Below are 20,624 nucleotides of genomic sequence, written 5' to 3'. Positions count from 1 at the left end.
AGCTTCTGGAGTCATGTGATTGTATGAGACTCTCAGCTTACCTTTTTTTTAAAAAAATGTAAGTTTCCAGCCCTCATAGTTGTGGAGAAAAGCATGAAATTGTGACTTCTAAAGGCTCCAAAACAAGAAGGCAAATAAAATAATCCAAATTTTTAAAAAAATCTCATTATTATGCCAAATATTATGATTTTTTAGGTTCTGACTTATGATTTTTGAGTGCTTTGGGGTTGGCAATACTGAAATTATCTCTGCAATTTTAGCTGCATGTAACATATATAATTCTCTGTTTAATAGCTGTAGTGTTCCTCCCCAAAGGCAGCTGCATTCCTGTAGCATTCAGCATTCTTTTTGTACCTATTATATATAAAATTACAAACAGACTGCTGAAAGTGTGTGTGTGTGTGTATGTATGTGTGTGTGTGTGTGTATATATATATACACACAAACACACCCCAACTGTGCATTTAGACTAAGGGCCAGATCTGTAAAGGTATGTAGGTGCCGAAAGATATAGAAAAGGAGGACTTGTGGCACCTTAGGGACTAACAAATTTATTTGAACATAAGCTTTCGTGAGCTGTAGCTATAGCTCACGAATGCTTATGCTCAAATAAATGTGTTGGTCTCTAAGGTGCCACAAGTACTCCTTTTCTTTTTGCGGATACAGATTAACACGGCTGCTACTCTGAAACCTAAAGATATAGAGACACCTAGTGGGATTTTCAAAAATGCCCCTGCTTCTAACTGTCTTTGGGCACCCAGGTACTTTGGAAGATCCCCCTAGGTGCTTCTTTGTATCTTTAGGTGCCTAAACACCTTCACAAGGCTGCTAGGGACAGATATTCAGATATTTAGTCCCATTCACCTAAACAGGCATGTCCACTGAAGTCAGAACATAGGTAATAATTTTAGGTGGTTGGTGAAGTGTTTCTCATGTATGTTATGCAGCTAAAATAGCACTGCCCCTTTGGCCCAAGGAGATAGCAAATATTTGGTGCCTTACAGAGTTGTTTCCACTAGGATGAGAAATTAATGATCCAAGTCATGTATCTTCTTGGTGTAATCTTGTTTATTTACAAAGCAGCAGCAGACAGTTTCCTTGCTCGGGAATCCCCAGATCTGCCCCCTCAATACTCGCTGTCTCTGCCCCCTCACAGGCACAACTGCTTCTCGGGACTTTCTGGTGGATTTTTCCTGGCTTTAACCCACAGGCTGCATCAAATGCAGCTCCTGTGTTTGCAATCAGGGAAACCCCTCAGCTCAAATGTTCCAGCTCTGATCTGCCATTTGCCTTGGAAAGTCCCTCCAAGCTTTCTCTACTGCAGAAAAGGGCTGAACTGCACTTTCCATTGTGGCTGAAAGAGAGCTTGCACATCAGTTGACTTGAACTAGGTCTGCAATTTTCTTTGGATCAGAGACTCACCTCATGGCAGCCATCAGCATAACAGTTTAGTTACTGTTCTGTTAGCTTGTCAGGAGATATCAGTTAAAAAAAAACCATTAACCAACTAGCTATTGGCCAAACCAGAAATCCAAGAGACTCTCAGCAACTCCTTGTATCTGTGAGCTACAGTAGAAACCTGGCTTCTGACTGGCTGTCTCAGTATTCCTCCAGTACCACTCACCATAGTATTATATGTAGGCACATGAAAGCCACTGCCTCTAGGCTAAGATATACACCAGCGTCGTCTCTGCCAGTGGCCATTGCTGTTGCTGCTAACAAAGAGAATGCTGGGAAACACTGCAGTATCAAATAGTATTCACCGTGCCTGCTTTCAAATGTTGTGTGAACTAGAAACGAGAACACTGCGGGATATCTTTGCCATGGAGGTGTCAATAAAGAGGGGTACTCGTTTGAATATTTACACAAATGCTAGCACACAGTAGAGTCCTGATGATGCAGTGGGTATCAGCTTGGCCGAAAAATTACCTCCTGCTGCAATTGACACACGACAGGGCGGGTGACAATATGTCAGACCCTTAAAAAACCAGATTGGCGTGGAAAGAAGAGAGTAAACAATTGCTAAGAGAAGGATATTGCTCATCTCCTTTCACCATTGTTTTTGAAAGAGCATGCAGCAATATGTTTTCAATTACTTTTTTAGGTTTATATTAAAAATGTCTGTCCCCTGAAAAGGTGACCTCCTGGGGCAAAATATTGCGCTCAATCTAACCCTGAGCATCCTATTCTAGTGGCAGTCATTTTTTCCATCTGAAGAGCAATGATTTTGCACAATAACCTTGAACTTGAGTCAGTATATTATCTGAGTTAAACAAGATAGCATTTGATCCATACCGCTTCTTGAACTACTGTAATATATTTAGTACACAGGTGAACCATTTGTACTTGTATTCCCCTGGCTTTGCAGGGAAATATGGCATAGCAACACCAAACATCATACCAAGCTCTTTGTGTGCCTGTCTGCCTGCTGCTTGTTTACAAATTTTTTATTGAACCAAATAATGCCCTGACTTCCCTTTATCAATATAACAATGACTGTTAATATTTGAGTTACTTCCATTCTTACATAATTTGTCTTCATAACTTCATGTACTTTCTGCATATCTATATGCATCATTTGTCTGTATATTCTTAGCCGTACCCTGCAATTATTCATTTGAATTAAAATTGAATGGGTTTAAGAAAAGACATGTGGACATTAAATTGGTGAATGAACCCACTGATTCTAAGTATGGGTATTTGCTGATATGCACTATGAGTGCTGGCACGTGTGACACTGGGATGTGCGTATAAACCCTCAAAATACAGTGAAACATGGAGACCAATGAAATTCAGTTGTTTAAGGGAAATTTCTAATACAGGGGTAGCAGAGTTGCACTCCCTGTCCCTAGAAACCCTTTCAGGTCTTAAGACAGGACTTTGCATAATACAAGTGCTTGTACAAGCTTTATTGGTCAACAGCTAGAATAACAATGCAAACTTAAAATATAAAAAAGAACATTTAAAACGGAGATTGAAACACCATATTGAAGTACTACAGTGTTTGGTCTATAGCTTGTACAGTATACCGTGGTTCACATGCCATTTCAGAGTGTGGCGGGGAATGGACAGGCAACGTTATTATCTATTAGTAAGGCTACGATTTTGGCACAGATATTTTTATTAAAAGTCATGGACTAGGATGCGGGCAATAAAAAATATCTCCTGGATTTAGTGAAGCCAGAGCCCCACTGGACGGGGCTGAAGCCAGAGCCGGAGCCCCTGAAGCTGTGCTGCTGGAGCCCTTCAGTGTAGACACTGAAGCCTGAGCCCCACCGCCCAGGACTGACTTATTGGAATTTTCAAGCCGTCACGGAGGTCTTGTAAAATCACGGACTCTGTGACCTCCATGACAGAGTCATAGCCTGAGCTATTCGTTGCCTTCCAACACGGCTCTGTGAGCAATGGGTCTCATCCAAACACCAGTGAAGTCAATTGAAAGACTTTCCATTGGGACAATCTGTGCATTGGCTTCAATAGACTTTAGCTCAGACCCAATACCATTCTCAAGCTTTCACCAGCTACAGGTGCTATGTCACCAGGACCTGCACAGAGGGTGGATTTAGATAAACACAGGCCCTGATCCAAAATCCAGTGATTTCAGTGAGCTTTGGGTCAGGTCCATAACTGGAGAAATTAATTCCCGGTAGTCTATTGAAATCAATGGCGTTACCCCAGGAATTAGTTTGGTCCATCGACTAATATAATTTTTTTTTCTTCAGTAATCAAGCGGCATCAAGTCAATTACTTAGGCTCCAGAGGGCATTCCATGCCAAACTGTAACAGTTTTACGGTATGGCAACTTTTGTCTTTTCCACAATTTCCCTTTAAAATAATAAAGCCATAGATCAGCTGGTGTAAAACCGTTTGGTTGCATCTGATTTTAAACCAAAGGAGGATCTGGCTTTACCTGTAAAAAAATGACAGAAAGAGTATACCAGGGTCTATTTTTTATTATATCTCATATAACAAGATTGCTAATTCTGTATGAATTGCTGACACACAATAGTGAGTTATATTTGTGAAAATAAAAAAAAACCATGCTACAATGTGTCCAGAAAATATGCCCTACTGAAGCCACAATTGTACATCCAGCGTTGACTGCTTGTAAATGGAAAAGATGATACAAAATCACAAAGGAGCAAACTAACACATAACAGCTGCTAAGTACAGTACAGAAGAGAGACTGTTGCATACAGAAAGAATTCCCTTATTGAATAATTAAGTAGGTTTTGATCAGAGCCTTGAAAACTTGACAAGCAAATGCATATTAAATGCTGTTATACTGAGAAAATCTCTGGTTATGAACTCACTTTAAAAAAGGGTAGTGCACAGCATACTGATGAACCAAATATTTCTTCTGATATTAACATAGCTAAATTCATTTTTGTTTGATTTCAGATATGATTCTAATATAAATTGAATGTATCACTGGATTATAACAATATTTCTTCACCTTGTTTTTGATTCTGTATATTATACATTGGAATTTCCTACTCAGACTTGAGTATTTTCTTCCAGACATCCTTATCTAGCCATTTTTCCATAAAGTTAGTGTTCTGGCATTATTGTGCAGACTGACATGCCTGTTTTACATTATAATGATTGTAAAGAAATACCTGGTGTGATTTGGATCAGCAGGTAATAGTAGTACACATTTCAAATTGCTTACATCCCTCTGCTTTTGGAATTAAGATTTCAAATTTAAATGCATTATTACTACGTAATACGAATGGAGTGCATGACACTTTGCATATATATATATATATATATATATATATATATATATATATATATAATGGCAGGTTTCAGAGTAGTAGCCATGTTACTCTGTATCCACAAAAAGAGCAGGATTTGTAGTGATAATCAAGATGGCCTATTTAGACAGCTGACAAGAAGGTGTGAGTCTATTGAATCTATTTCCCTAAGTTAAGTATCCTCATATCTTCTTGTCAGCTGTCTAAATGGGCCATCTTGATTATCACTACAAAAGTTTTTTTCTCCTGCTGATAATAGCTCATCTTAACTAATTAGCCTCTCACAGTTTGTATGGCAACTTCCACCTTCTCTGTAGGTATATATATATATATATCGTCTTACTATTTGTTCCATTCTATGCATCCGATGAAGTGAGCTGTAGCCCACAAAAGCTTATGCTCTAATACATTTGTTACTCTCTAAGGTGCCCCAAGTACTCCTGTTCTTTTTGCATATATATAGGGTGACAAAGTCCCTGTTCTGAGGAGTTTGTAATCGAAGGAAATAGTTTTCAATGGGACTCCTCATTGAGTAACTTTATTCATACAGGTTTCAGAGTAACAGCCGTGTTAGTCTGTATTCGTAAAAAGAAAAAAGAAAAGGAGTACTTGTGGCACCTTAGAGACTAACCAGTTTATTTGAGCATGAGCTTTCGTGAGCTACAGCTGACTTCATCGGATGCATAGCATATCGTGGAAACTGCAGAAGACATTATATACACACAGAGACCATGAAACAAAACTTCCTCCCACCCCACTCTCCTGCTGGTAACAGCTTATCTAAAGTGATCATCAAGGAGGGCCATTTCCAGCACAAATCCAGGTTTTCTCACCCTTCCCCCCCCCTCCCCACAGACACACATACAAACTCACTCTCCTGCTGGTAATAGCCCATCCCTCTTTGAAACCTCTCTTTATAATGCGCATGATAATCAAGGTGGGTCATTTCCAGCACTAATCCAGGTTTTCTCACCCCCCCCCTTCCCACACACCCCCCCCTCCAAAAACCACACACACAAACTCACTCTCCTGCTGGCAATAGCTCATCTTACAATGTGCACAGCAATAATCCAAGTTTAACCAGAACGTCTTGGGGGGGGGTTTTGTAGGAAAAAAACAAGGGGAGATAGGCTACCTTGCATAATGACTTAGCCACTCCCAGTCTCTATTCAAGCCCAAATTAATAGTATCCAATTTGCAAATGAATTCCAATTCAGCAGTTTCTCGCTGGAGTCTGGATTTGAAGTCTTTTTGCTTTAAGATAGCGACCCTCATGTCTGTGATTGCGTGACCAGAGAGATTGAAGTGTTCTCCGACTGGTTTATGAATGTTATAATTCTTAACATCTGATTTGTGTCCATTTATTCTTTTACGTAGAGACTGTCCAGTTTGACCAATGTACATGGCAGAGGGGCATTGCTGGCACATGATGGCATATATCACATTGGTGGATGTGCAGGTGAACGAGCCTCTGATAGTGTGGCTGATGTTGTTAGGCCCTGTGATGGTGTCCCCTGAATAGATATGTGGGCACAGTTGGCAACGGGCTTTGTTGCAAGGATAGGTTCCTGGGTTAGTGGTTCTGTTGTGTGGTATGTGGTTGTTGGTGAGTATTCGCTTCAGGTTGGGGGGCTGTCTGTAGGCAAGGACTGGCCTTTCTCCCAAGATTTGTGAGAGTGTTGGGTCATCCTTCAGGATAGGTTGTAGATCCTTAATAATGCGTTGGAGGGGTTTTAGTTGGGGGCTGAAGGTGACGGCTAGTGGCGTTCTGTTATTTTCTTTGTTAGGCCTGTCCTGTAGTAGTGACTTCTGGGAACTCTTCTGGCTCTATCAATCTGTTTCTTCACTTCCGCAGGTGGGTATTGTAGTTGTAAGAATGCTTGATAGAGGTCTTGTAGGTGTTTGTCTCTGTCTGAGGGGTTGGAGCAAATGCGGTTGTATCGCAGAGCTTGGCTGTAGACGATGGATCGTGTGGTGTGGTCAGGGTGAAAGCTGGAGGCATGTAGGTAGGAATAGCGGTCAGTAGGTTTCCGGTATAGGGTGGTGTTGATGTGACCATCGTTTATTAGCACTGTAGTGTCCAGGAAGTGGATCTCTTGTGTGGACTGGACCAATGGCTCAAGTCCGCTATCTTTTAGCCTGTTTTGAAGTGTCCTAACACCTGGTATGCATCCTTTTTATAAGCCTGGTTATTTAAACAAATCTACCAGTGCTATGTGGGAGGCTGCGTTGAATTAATTTGCACGTAACTAGAAATGTCTATAGCAATTCTCAAAGGTCTATAGAAACAATTAAATCACAGTGTTTAGATGCCACAGCTAGAGAACCCAGCGCTATCATTAGATTCCAGGATTGTCACCGTTCTGTGTGTGCCACTCGGAAGCCTGGAACGTCTGTTGAGTCACATGAAGCGATGGAAACTGCTACGAGCGTGGCTGAGAGCTCGTTTTGGTCTGAATGTCACCCAGTTGACTCTTCACTGGGTTTCGCTGGGCGTTATGAGCCGATTTTAAAGTGCGTAAATCATTTTTGGCTTTTTCTTACACGCCCGTGAGAGCATGGGCACAACTACAATATTAGCTGCCGAGCTAGACGATTAGCTCCCTAGCCAATGTGCCCCCTGAGCATGGAAGGATTTCTTTCTTGTGTATTACCAATGGCAATTATTAATCCTTATGATAGGCCACAGCTGGTTTTGAGGTGCTCATTGCCGCTGCCCGTACACAATGTGTAGGGGACTGTCCCCTGCAGGGCTCTGTATGACTCCAAAGCTTCTTTGGCCCCTGGGTGCAATGTGTGGGGTGAAGCGATATGGCTGTTTCTGTGGGGTGCAGGGCCATTGCCCCTCTGCCCTGTGTGGTGGTGGGGAGGGAGAAGGGGAGTCAGGTGGCTCAGGGCCATTGCCCTCTACATGGTGTGAGATGTTTGGGGTGCAGGGCCATCACCCCTCTGCGGTGTGTGAGGACAGGTGGGGTACAGGGCCATTGCGGCTGGGTGGGGGGGTGAAGGGCCAGTGCCATCCAGCATGATGTGGGGAGGGGGGAGTGCAGTGTGATGGGTATGGGGCACAGAGTCTATGCCTCAGGGGCAGGGTAAGCAGTTGGGGCCATTGCCCCTGGGGGCAGGGGAGGCACATTTCCCCAGGTGTGGTGTGAGGAGTCAGGGCCATGGCCCCTGGCAGGGTGAGGGGATGCTTGGAGCAGGGCCATTGCCTCAGGGGTGCTGTGCTGCGCGTATCCCAGCTGACTGGTGACCCGGGGGCACTGTGTTGGGGAGAGGCACTGACTGAACTGCTGCAGGGGCATATGGCCTGGGGTCCAGGCCAGCCCTGTCCATGTCGTGCTGTCTCCTGAGCCCCCCCTCTTGTCCATTCCCTGCAGGTGGAAGAGCTGCACTGCGTCCACCCCTCTCCAGCTGCCACCTGCCAACATGGTGCTGTCGGCCTGCCGGAGGGTGCTGCCCCTGGCTGCCCTAGCACTGCTCCTGCTCGTCTGCCTGGCTCCCGGTGAGTACGCTGCGCACCTGGTGCAGCGAGCAACACGCAGTGCCATGCAGGCGGGAACCAAGGGGAGAGGGAGGTGAGTGGGGATGTTGGGAAGATCCCCAGACACTCAGCAATGCGTGCCCATGCCCAGAGAACGGCTGCTCAGTGGGGAAGGGAGCTAGAGGGAGACCCAGTAACCCCACTCCTTTGAATTTTCCTGTAATTAAAGCCTCTCTCTGGGGCTAAAGGATTCCCTTTGTGTATTGCAGTGTCACACACAGGGGCCTGCCCTGAATCCTGACCTCAAACTTTGGGGGAGTTCATGATTCAGCGAGCATGGACCAAGCCCACCTCTCAGTTACCATCTCAGTGGGAAAGAATAATTGTGACAACTCTCGTTCCAGTTGCTCAGGGCCCACAGGGAAGCGAATGGTTTTATAGATAACGCACACTTTATAGACTCAGAGACTTTAAGACCAGAAGGGACCATCATGATCATCATGTCTGACCTCCTGCACATGGCAGGCCACAGAATCTCACCTACCCACTCCTGTAATAGACCGCTAACCACTGACTGAGTTATGGAAGTCCTCAAATCATGGTTTAAAGACTTCAAGTTACAGACAATCCACCATTTACACTAGTTTAAACCTCCAAGTGACCCGTGCCCCATGCTGCAGAGGAAGGCAAAAAAAACCCAGGGTCTCTGACAATCTGACCCAGGGGAAAATTCCTCTCATATTGCAATATTCAGCATTAAAAAATGATGAAATCTAGAAGAGCTCTGCTGTAATTGAAACTAAAAGGAGAATTAAAAATGGGAGGGTATTTTTTTCTCTTTCACTTTTCTAGTTCCACCCACACTTGTTCACTGGCATAACCATTTGCTCCAAGCCTTTCATTTTCTATAAAAAATTGTCCTTATGTTCAGTGAGATATGTTAGATGACAAGCACATTATTCATTTTAGCAAAATTGTACAGTAAAAGCTTTGTTATCTGGCCTGTTGGGGGAATGGGGGGTGCCGGTTAGTCAAAAATTCCGGTTAAGTAAGAGTTATACTTACCAATGGAGGGAGGGAGTTTGGGTGTGGGAGGGGATGCAGGACACAGGCTCTGGGAGGGAGTTTGGGTGCAGGAGGGGGCTCAGAGCAGGGGGTTGGGGCATAGGAGGGATTTTGGGGTGCCGGATCCGGGCGGCGCTCAACTTGGGTGACTCCTCACAAGCGTCGACATGTCCCTGCTGCTCCGAGGCGGAGGTGTGGCCAGGTGGTTCTGCGTGTTGCCTCCACTCGCAGGCGCCATCCCCATAGCTCCCATTGGCCATGGTTCCTGGCCAATGGGAGCTGCGGAGCCAGCGCTTGGGGCAGGGGCAGCGAACGGAGCCCCCTGTGGCCATTCCTCCACCTAGAAGCAAGAGGGATATGTCACCGCTTCTGGGGAGCCACATGGAGCCAGGTAGGGAGCCTGCCGGCTCATGCCAACTGGACTTTTAATTTGTATTGGGAGATATCAGAAAGGCCATTTTCTAGAGCTTTGGTAAAGTGCTGGATAGCACAGCTTTTGCTGCGCTAAAGGAGTCTAAAGGTCCAAGGATCAAGACTGGGTCTGTTTGTAGATTTTTTCCTATCATCTTATTTAAAATTAACAAGTTTGGGAGCTGGGCATTCCAGTTATGCAAGCTGAGAATCAGATATGCTAAAGGAAACATGTAAAATTACTCAGACCCATAAGCTTGCTAAATGTTCTCTTTGTTCTGCCAAGCTAGTTAATAAAAAATGAACAGTGCAGCTGCTTGATGAGTTTTGCTGTGCTGAATTGCCACTGGATTATGGAGAGTTCAAAAGTCTTAGTTAAAATGTGGACAAAAATAGACTTGTCAATGGATTTTGTTGTCATATTTACATACTGCCTGCCAACTCTCCTAAATATAAGGGCCAATTCTGCAGCTTTTACCCAGCCTGTTGCAGTCAATGGGAACGCTGATTGAGCGGGGACTGCAGGATCAAGTCCGTAAGATATAATTTAAAAAAATGCTTAGAAAAAATGACCCAATAAGTGCATGGACTAACATTTTCCAATATTACAGCTGTATTTGCATAAAGTAAATACTGCAGCCGGTTTCATTTTTGCTTTTAAACAGAGAAGGTGTTTCCAGAACAATTACCCCATTATGGGCAGGCTTTAAAACAGTGGTGAATGCCACTGGGTATTAAAAGGCAGGATATTAAAATACGCTGGTGTGTAAATGTAAACACCTGATATTTTTGACTAAGAGGTTTACAATTCCTACAGAGAAATTGTTTTAGCGAGATTAAGTTCTGAAATGTTTAAAGACTTGCTAAGAGGAAAATTGTACCAAGTCTGCTTGCTAATATGCTTTTTATTCCGTGACAGAATTTCTCATGATTATGACAGCAACATGGACGTTACGTCCTGATTCTGAAACCAGGAAGAAGTCTTGATCTGCTAAAAAATAGAGCAGTTGCATGAAATAAGGCGATATCAGGTTTCAGTGTCAAGCACCCTTGTGAAAAGACATTAGAATCATGAAGGCCTTCTCATAGCGTGTGTTCTACTTGAGTGTCAGTCCTGGAGCTAGGACAGATACTAATGGGGCCTTGCTTTGTTAGCACACTATCCAGGAGTTATGCCTTTCGTATTTTTTTTCAAGTTACTATTTTTTGTCCAAGGTGCATAGTTAAAGAGTGTACTTAATCTTTATTTTTATTCTTCTAGATGGTTCAAGAGGGAATAAACTTAAGCTGATGCTTCAAAAACGCGAAGGTAAACCTCCTTAACAAACTGCAAAATTGTTATCTCAGCTTTTTAAGCAGGTTTAAATGCAGTTGCAACAGATGAAAATGCTAACGGATAAAAAATATTAGCTCACTCACCCATCTTTCCAATGAAAGCTAAGGAGCATGGGCAGAAACACCTGTCAGAGACACTGCTATGTACTAAAGTGCAACACATGTATTATTGATTTTAGGGTTGTTAGGTGTTGTTACGAAAGCCCGGTCGAAAAGGGACCCTGGTGGCTCAGGTCAGCACCACTGATCGGGCCATTAAAAGTCTGGTCGGCAGCAAAACGGCGCAGGCAGGCAGGCTCCCTACCCAGGTCTGTGCATCTCCCGGAAGCAGCGACATGTACCTCCTGCTGCTAGATGTAGGGGCGGGCAGGGAGGCTCCATGAGCGCTGGCTCTGCAGCTCCCATTGGCCAGGAACCCCAGCCAATGGGAGCAGCATGGGCAGCTCCGGGCGGGGGCAACGCACAGAGCTGCCTGGCTGTGCCTCTGCCTAGGAGCCAGAGGGCCATGTTGCCGCTTCCTGGGAGCCGCCTGAGGTAAGTGCCACCCGGAGCCTGCACCCCGCATACCTTCCCACACCCCAACCCCCTGCCCCAGCCCAGAGCCCCCTCCCACACTCAAACTCCTTCCTGGTGCTCACACCCCCTCCTCCACCCCAACCTCCTATCCCAGCTCAGAGCCCCTTCCTGCATCCCAAACCCCTCATCCTCAGCCCCCACCTCAGAGCCCACTGTGACGGGTTCGGTCACAGAGTCCCCTCCTCCCCCTTGGCACTGCCAGCTGATGTGCTGAAATTACCTCTGAGCCTGTTTTCCCTGATGGCTTGGGACTCCAGAGCCCTGACTTGTTGAGCCAGACACTCCATTCTGCTGCAACACAGATCCAGTCTGAACCATGCCCCCAAAGCTGCAGGCTTTAGCTGAAAACCACTCAGCAGGTTACCTATCTCCGGCACCCAGACACCCAGCTCCCAGCGGGATCCAAACTCCAAATAAATTTGTTTTACTCTGTATAAAGTTTATACAGGGTAAACTCATGAATTGTCCATCCTCTATAACACTGATAGAGAGATATGCACAGCTGTTTGCTCCCCCAGGTATTAATCACTTACTCTGGGTTTACTAATAAACAAAAGTGATTTTATTAAGTATAAAAAGTAGGATTTAAGTGGTTTCCAGTAATAACAGACAGAACAAAGTAAGTTACCCAGCAAAATAAAACAAAACACGCAAGTCTAAGCCTAATACATTAAGAAACTGAATATAGATAAATCTCACCTGCAGAGATGTCCAATAAGCTTTTTTCACAGACTAGACTTCTTCCTAGTCTGGGCCCAATCCTTTTCCCTGGTGCAGTCCTTGTTAGCTCCAGCTCAGGTCATAACTAGGGGATTTCTCATGACTGGCAGCCCCCCTTGTTCTGTCCCCCCCCCCGCCTTTTATAGCTTTGGCACAAGGCAGGAATCTTGTGTCTCTCTGGATCCACACCTCTCCTTCTAAAAGCACCAGGTTTAAGATGGATTCCAGTTCAGGTGACATGATCACATGTCACTGTAAGACCTCCTTCTTCATTACCTAGGAGCTGGAAGACACCAACACAGGAAGGCTTGCAGGTAAACAAACCCATTCACAGGTCATTGATTCTGAAGCACCCTTAATGGCTTCCATTTAACATGTTTACAGCAGTAATACAAATTTTATATCTTATTCTCCTAACTCCAGACATAGAAATAATACATGAAAACAAATAGGATGAACACACTCAGTAGATCATAAGCATTGTGATGATACCTTCCAAGAGATCTTTTGCATGAAGCATATTTTAGTTACATCATATTCACACTTATAAACATATTTCCATAAAACATATGGAGTGCAACGTCGCACCCAACCCCCCTGCCCTGCCTGGAGCCCCCTCTCATGGCCTGAACCCCTCATTTCTTGCCCCACTCCGGAGCCTGCACTCCCAGCCCAGAGCCTGTACACCCTCCCACCCGCAGAACCCCTTGGCCCCACCCCCCAGCCCAGAGCCCCCTCCTGCACCCCAGAGACCACACCCCCAGCGGGAGCCTCACTCCCCTCCTGTACCCCAACCTGCTCCCTCAGCCCAGAGCCCGCGTCCGCACCCTGTACCCCTCATTTCTGGTCCCACCCAAACCAGAGCCCCCACCCGCTGTTGCACTCCAACCCCCCCTGCCCAATCCCGGTGAAAATGAGTTAGTGAACAAGGGTGGGGGAGGATGAGCGGGATGACGTGAGTGTAGGGGCAGGGCCTCGTCAAAGCAGTGGGGCAGGGCCTCAGGGAGTAGGACAAGGGTGTTCAGTTTTCTGCTATTAGAACGTTGGCAACCCTAGTTGTGCCTACGCATGCCTGTCAGCTCTGAAACTGATCTACATCTTGTTAATACAACATATGGATTACAGTCATCACACTGAAGCAAGAAGGGATCATCTCCATAACAGATAGATAGCAAACCAACAGAAAAAAAAGATCTTGGGCCCAATGTACCTACATTCTATTCTACACACCTGAACGTCAAAGTGCCATGCACCCAGGTGCCAAGAGATGCATCCATATCACAGAGCAGTCACAGGTTACATTAATTCCAGCCTGTAGGTACAGATGTAGCCCACACACCTCCTGGGTGTGGTGTTCTGTCCCATCTAGTGGCATGGAGACCACTTAGAGAGAGAGAAATTAATGAGTCTGCTCTACAGCCTTCACTAACAGCCAGTTGGCTTTTAGCTCATGCAGTAGAGGCTTGTGCATTTAGCTCCAGCAGTCCCAGGTTTGCTCCTGCCCGCCAATGACCGGGGTCTGTCAGTGGCACACTGAGATTCCCCAAGGAGCAGTGATTCAGCACCAGTCTCTGCTGTGATGGCAAGTGCAGAGCAGAAAAGGAACAAGTTAAAGCTGCTTGGGACATTTTTTTCTCCTTTGTCTCTGCTCCTGGTAAAGGTGAACACACTGATTTGGCCCTGACTGTGCCTCCTTCCCGCCCCCACCACGGCACATTTTTTAAAAAAGGGCCTAATGTGCAAATGACCTGAAGTGGGCCAACATTAGGAGCCAAGGTGATGGCTGGGGGAGCTGGAGTGGGGAGAAGCAGGGCTGTACCAGATGGAGAGGCCAGTTGAAACACATGCAAAGCTGCAGCCCCTGCCCCTTACCAGCTGCCAACCTGCTCTGTGATTGAACCATAGACCCCCCCCCGCCTTCCCCCCACCCATTCAGATAGGACTCTGATGCCTGCTACTCCCAGATTCTGGGGAATCTTCCTATCTTCTTCTGGGTTTCTCAGTATCTTCATACACTACTCCTGCTAGCAGTGGTGATGCCTCCCCGCCCCACTGCCCTGCACTAAGGTTCTGAGATCCTCTTTCCAGGTGCTCTCTAGCTCCGGTCTCAGCACTGGCTGCAAGCTAGAAGGACAGTGCAGAAGAGGCAGTTTCTAGCCTTCCTTGCCACAGCATCCCCTCTAGCAGACGAAGCAGTGGAGCAACAGCTGTGCTTGCTTGGCCTGCCAACGTGCAGCAGGAGGGATTTGGAGTGGCGTGGCTGTGGGAGGAGCTTTAGTAGCCAGCCCAGGGGAGTGTTGTGGAGAATGAGAAGGTGTTGCAGAGACCATGAAGACATGCCAGTTATAGTTCTCACCAGCAAGGGGACCCCCACTGACTATGTCCCTGGTTCCGAAACATTTGAGTACTGCGGCCTCCCTACAGATATTTTAAAACGTGGTAGGTCCCCACAGCCAAATACCATTTTCTGTTGTTTTTTTTTTAAACCAACTCAGGACACTAGAGTTTTGATGGTTTTGTGACTTTACATACAATTTTATTGTATAATCTGGTCTAATCCAGGACTTTAAAAATTGTAATTTGAAAATATGGATTTCTTGGCATGTTCGGACACAGCCTCAGATTTTAATGAGAAGAATGGGCCTGTTTCAGACGCAGCATTTGGTTGTCTCTCTGATAGCATCATACATAAATTGTTTTCCAAATGTAAACGATTTCTGTGTTTAGTTTACACAGAAATCACTGCTGAAAACACAGACTCATGGAGATAACTTGAAGTGAAGGGAAGGGAAGTAGCCATTTCATAGCTTTATCCCTGAGTTCTCTGTACTCTCCTTTAAAAGAAATCCAGAGTTCCTGATTGGTTAGATTTGAAAACATGGCCCTCAGCATGTGATCACTTAATAATTTGAAGAAAGTTTGAGCCAAGCTACTTAAAATTGGAATGGAGTCAACTGTTACCAGGTTTCAAATCCAAGTCGTGTCTGGAGACTTACGGGGCTGAGGGAGAGAGATGGGCAAAATCCAGAATGAAGTAAACTGACAATGTCTATTCTATTTGATTGATTGTGTGGGTTATTGTTACTACTCTGTTACTATTGCGTGCATAGTACAGCCAAGCATGAAGGTGGTGACTTATTGCTAAAGGCATTATTAGGCTAATACATTTTGGGCTGATTAAAAAAATTACTGGCATGTCATTTGGGGACTTCATTTCAGCTCCTGCGCCTGCTAAAACAGAGGTGTTAGTGAAAGAAAACACGGCCAAGGAGTTCTTAGGCAGCCTGAAACGCCAGAAGCGCCAGCTGTGGGACAGGACTCAACCTGACGTTCAGCAGTGGTATCAGCAATTCCTCTACCTGGGATTTGATGAAGCGGTGAGTACGAGTCTTGCCCGTAGCAATGGGGACTGTGTGTGTGTGTGTGCAAACATAGTGATACTAAGAATACATATCAATGAAAAAGTGGCTTATTTCTTTTTTTCACACATTTGACACACTCGCACCTTTTGAAAATAGAGAATAATAAATTGTGACGTATAAATGCAAACCCAGTAGTTACTTTTGATAGCTTGATTTAAAACCCTGTTCATAAAAAATTATCAAGAAAACATGTTCCAAAATTTTGAATCTCAGTGGGCTTCAATTTAATGAAATTGTCATCTGGTTTATATGGAAGAGTGTGTATGCGAGAGAGACATACACCAAACAAAGTTACAAGTGTTGAAATGAGCATTGTGGTCTCAGTATATTACTTTTGGGTGTTTGGACAAATCACAAATCCACTCATAGTTTGGCATGATTGGCATTCTTCTGAGAAGAGGCAAGGAATTTGAATACCAGCTAGAGCATTGGCAGTTGTGGGTAGAGGCTTTTAAATCACGTAACTTTGATCAGTGCTGTAACTTTCTAATTTGCATGAGCACTAAAGGTACTTAGGCACCTAACTTCTGAAGAACTCAATGGAAGTTAGACCACTAAATAGCTACATTTTAAGTTAATTAGAAAGTTTAAAGTGTGTACTATTTGAAGGCATTTGACAAGCCTCCTTTCAAATGACAGTATCCAGAAAAATAGTTAATTTGTAGGAATGTTGGGGTGAAACAGAGTTCCAGTTCCTATGCATATTGCACAAAGCTGTAACTGAGAGATCACTGAAAGTGCAGAATAGACATATTTATAGCCACACAGGCCCAGCTCTAATATAAAGAAGAGGTAAAAAAAAGTTATCGATGTTAAATTCTTGGCTTCTTGGAATGTTTTTGATGAGGTTGAATTGGCACAGAGAAACTAGGTTTCAGAGTAGCAGCCGTGTTAGTCTGTATCAGCAAAAAGAACAGGAGTACTTGTGGCACCTTAGAGACTAACCAATTTATTGGAGCATAAGCTTTCGTGCTTCCTTGACCGTGTGGACTGTTTACTGCAATCATTTTGGAAGGCCCAATGATTTTTTTAAAAAAACCTACCTTTTTTCAAAGCAGCAAAGGCTTAACATTCCTAAAACAAACCAGAAGAACCCATTACTTTATTTTCCCTTGTTTTTTTACAAAAATGATGGTGGCTTTAGAATACAAATAGATTCTCTCTCATCTTTTGTCTGCAGAAATTTGAAGACGACATCTCCTACTGGACAAACTTGGGACGTGGTGGCAATGAATATTATGGCGGCTACTACCAGCACCATTATGATGAAGATGCACCTATTGGGCCCCGAAACCCACACACCTTCAGGCATGGAGCAAGTGTCAACTACGACGATTATTAACCTTTTATTCTACTGTAACTAAGAATTGTAGGTCTGTATCGGATTGAGCGGAGCCCTAGCCTCGCTCACTCGCATCCTCTCTTTCCCCCTCCCCCCCCTCTTTTTTTTTTTTTTTAATAGTAGCTATTTCTTATAAACAAAGAGAAGAAAGGAACTGCCTAGCACAGAAGCCTATTTGGAATGGGCTTCTATAATTACTTAATAGTACACTATGTAGAAGTGTTAGAATTAAAGTCTTTTGGTAAAATAAGCATTTTTCTATTGCTTGGGTAGACAGAGTTTGCAATAGCTGAGTTCATTTCAAAGCACTGCATTATTAGAGATTACATTTTCAAGGGCTTTTTACTCCTTAAAAACTGATTGCCTGATTTCACCCAGTTTTGGCGGATTTTATAAGACAATGCGTTTCAATGTGCTCAGTTATTTTGGTCTGTCGTCAGTAGAGTAAATAAATCCCACACTCTTAGAGGAAGATATGTTTCCTGAAATTTAAACATCTTCCAGGGTCCTTTCCCTACATTTCTATTTTCAGCACCCTCTAATGCATAATATATGTTAAATACTATAGCACTTTTATAGTTCATGTTGCGTCCTTTACAACTTGGCTGTAGAAGTTTAACCTGGGCTGAAACTTGGCATAAAATTATCAAAGGAGCTATTTTAAAGTTGTGAGTGTAAAAATAATAGATGTTTAAAGTGTCTCTCCATCGCTATATAATCAGGTATAAAAATATATTGTCCCATGAAATTAATAGTGATAAAATAGCACCAGACAGTGCCCTCTGCCGTGGTCATGGGAAGTACAGCTTGGATACGATCACATTATGCTCTTAAAAGGGAACAGAAAGCTATGATCAAAAAATTGTGTCTGAATGAAAATGGTAGCAAATTAATGAAGAAAAACATCCAGGATAGGAACTTATGGCACACTGGGGCTTGAAGTAAATAAGAATTTCCAACACCGTGCATAAGTATAATGTCTTTATGCCAGCCATCAAGTCGCCTAAGCCTTACCCATTACTGATCTTCTGTCTACAGCCCACCTCAGCAGATGTAGTGTGATGGAGAACCACCCAGCAGCCCAAGCAGTACACTAGTGCAGGGATGCGCTCCGGAGGCAGATGCTTGGAGATGAAAACAGATTTTTAAAAATGCTAGTTAGTTTTCCTTTGCACCTGGCCCCACCTATCAAGTGCTTTTATGCAGATAAAAACTGGCTAAATTTATACACAGAAAATGTTTCCTTTTATGTTTTTGGATCATTTGCACATAGGCTCCCAGTTTGTTAAACTAAATTTAGTTAAATTGGTGTAACTTTCTCATGTAGACAAGGCCTCAGCTACCTTTTTACACTGCATTAAGTAGGCTACTCTTGACACCATGTCTTACATGAGTGAAAAATGTTAGTTTTGGAAGCTTTTCTCACCCTTCTGTGTCCCTGCTAAAAATCAGCAGGGCTTTAGAACACTCAGCTGAAGTTGGTGATTCCCCCCGCAAAATTTCAGACTTCAACATCCAGTGAAAGGAAACATCATGAACAATTACAAGAATATTACATGGTCTTTCTGAACCTCCTCTGACACAAATTTAAACCAAAAAGGAACTATACTGCCCCATTTTTGGTCCTGAGATAAAAGCTTTGGTTTTTAGAACGGATTTTAAACTACATATAGTATTAAAATAAGTTATTATACAAGTCTATGGAAATCCTCAATGTTATTTATTTAAACTTCTCCAAAATGGTTCTGGCCAGAAAAAACAGCTAACGAGAGGCCAATTTTTCCTCTTCTCATATGCAGACAATATAGATAGCTCATTGGTGAATCATAGAAATGTAGGCCTGAAAGTGACCGTGATAGGTCAACTACTCCAGCCAGCTGCACTGAGGCGGGACTAAGTGTGATGGGTTTGTTCAGAGAGACCCCCTTGGGACTGTCACTTGGTGTGCTGGAATTACCTCTGAGCCCGTTTTCCACTGCCAGCCTGGGACTCCAGAACCCTGCCTTGTTGAGCCAGACACGCTAGCCTGCTGCAACACAGACCCAGGTCTGGCCCATGCCCCCAAAGCTGCAGACTTTAACCAAAAACTGCTCAGCAAGTCACCTATCTCCAGCACCCAGACACCCAGTTCCCAATGGGATCCAAACCCCAAATAAATCCATTTTACTCTGTATAAAGTTTATACAGGGTAAACTCATGAATTGTCCACCCTCTATAACACTAATAGAGAGATATGCACAGCTGTTTGCTCCCCCAGGTATTAATCACTTACTCTGGGTTTACTAACAAACAAAAGTGATTTTTTAAAGTATAAAATGTAGGATTTAAGTGGTTTCAAGTAATAACAGCCAGAACAAAGTAAGTTACCCAGCAAAATAAAACAAAACACGCAAGTCTAAGCCTAATACATTAAGAAACTGAATACAGGTAAATCTCACCCGCAGAGATGTTCCGATAAGCTTTTTTCACAGACTAGACTTCTTCCTAGTCTGGGCCCAATCCTTTTCCCTGGTGCAGTCCTTGTTAGCTCCAGCTCAGGTCATAACTAGGGGATTTCTCATGACCGGCAGCCCCCTTTGTTCTGTTCCCCCCCTTTTATAGCTTTGGCACAAGGCAGGAATCTTGTGTCTCTCTGGATCCACACCTTTCCTTCTAAATGGGAAAAGCACCAAGTTTAAGATGGATTCCAGTTCTGGTGACATGATCACATGTCACTGTAAGACCTCCTTCTTCATTACCTAGGAGCTGGAAGACACCAACACAGGAAGGCTTGCAGGTAAACAAACCCATTCACAGGTCATTGATTCTGAAGCACCCTTAATGGCTTCCATTTAACATGTTTACAGCAGTAATACAAATTTTATATCTTATTCTCCTAACTCCAGACATAGAAATAATACATGAAAACAAATAGGATGAACACACTCAGTAGATCTTAAGCTTTGTAATGATACCTTACAAGAGACCTTTTGCATGAAGCATATTTTAGTTACATCATATTCACACTTATAAACATTTCCATAAAACATATGGAGTGCAATGTCACACTAAGTACCTAGCTCAGCCTTGACAGGTGTTTGGCTAACCTGTTCTTAAAAACCTCTAGTGATAGAGCTTCCACAACCTCCCTAGGTAATTTGTTCCAGTGCTTAGCTAACTTAATAGTTAGGAAGTTTTTCATAATGTCTCACCTAAATCTCCCTTGCTGCAATTTAAGCCCATTACTTCTTGTGCTGTCCTCAGCAGTTAAGGAGAAAACTTTATCAATCACCCTACATAAGAAAATAAAACAGCCATATTGGTCCAGACCAATGGCCCATCTAGCCGCATATCCTGTCTTTCAACAGTGGCCAATGCCAGGTGCTTCAGAGGTAATGAACAGAACACGCAATCATCGAGTGATCCTGTTGTCCACTCAAGCTTCTGACAACAGAGACTAGCGATACTCAGAGCAAGGTGTTCCATCTCTGACCATTTAGCCAGTATCCATTGATGGACTTATCCTCCATGAT

General features: G+C 43.8%; 1 protein-coding gene across 3 annotated transcripts in view; it reads left to right on the top strand.

The window, feature by feature from the left end:
* ECRG4 (ECRG4 augurin precursor) overlaps window positions 1-18,781 on the top strand; it is a 32,795-nt gene extending 14,014 nt beyond the window's left edge. For all 3 annotated transcript variants that reach the window (XM_074944986.1, XM_074944995.1, XM_074944980.1), the window contains exons 2-5: window positions 8,138-8,262; window positions 10,979-11,026; window positions 15,568-15,725; window positions 16,951-18,781. In XM_074944986.1, coding sequence (XP_074801087.1) covers window positions 8,187-8,262; window positions 10,979-11,026; window positions 15,568-15,725; window positions 16,951-17,112 — 444 coding nt within the window. In that variant the 5' untranslated portion in view covers window positions 8,138-8,186 and the 3' untranslated portion in view covers window positions 17,113-18,781. The remainder of the gene's footprint in view (window positions 1-8,137; window positions 8,263-10,978; window positions 11,027-15,567; window positions 15,726-16,950) is intronic.
* The last annotated feature ends 1,843 nt before the right edge of the window (window positions 18,782-20,624 follow it).

This window comes from Natator depressus, chromosome 1, assembly GCF_965152275.1.
Source record: "Natator depressus isolate rNatDep1 chromosome 1, rNatDep2.hap1, whole genome shotgun sequence".
Taxonomy (NCBI): domain Eukaryota; kingdom Metazoa; phylum Chordata; order Testudines; family Cheloniidae; genus Natator; species Natator depressus.
Note: the sequence above shows the minus strand (reverse complement) of the source record. Positions and strands in the feature narration are given on the sequence as shown.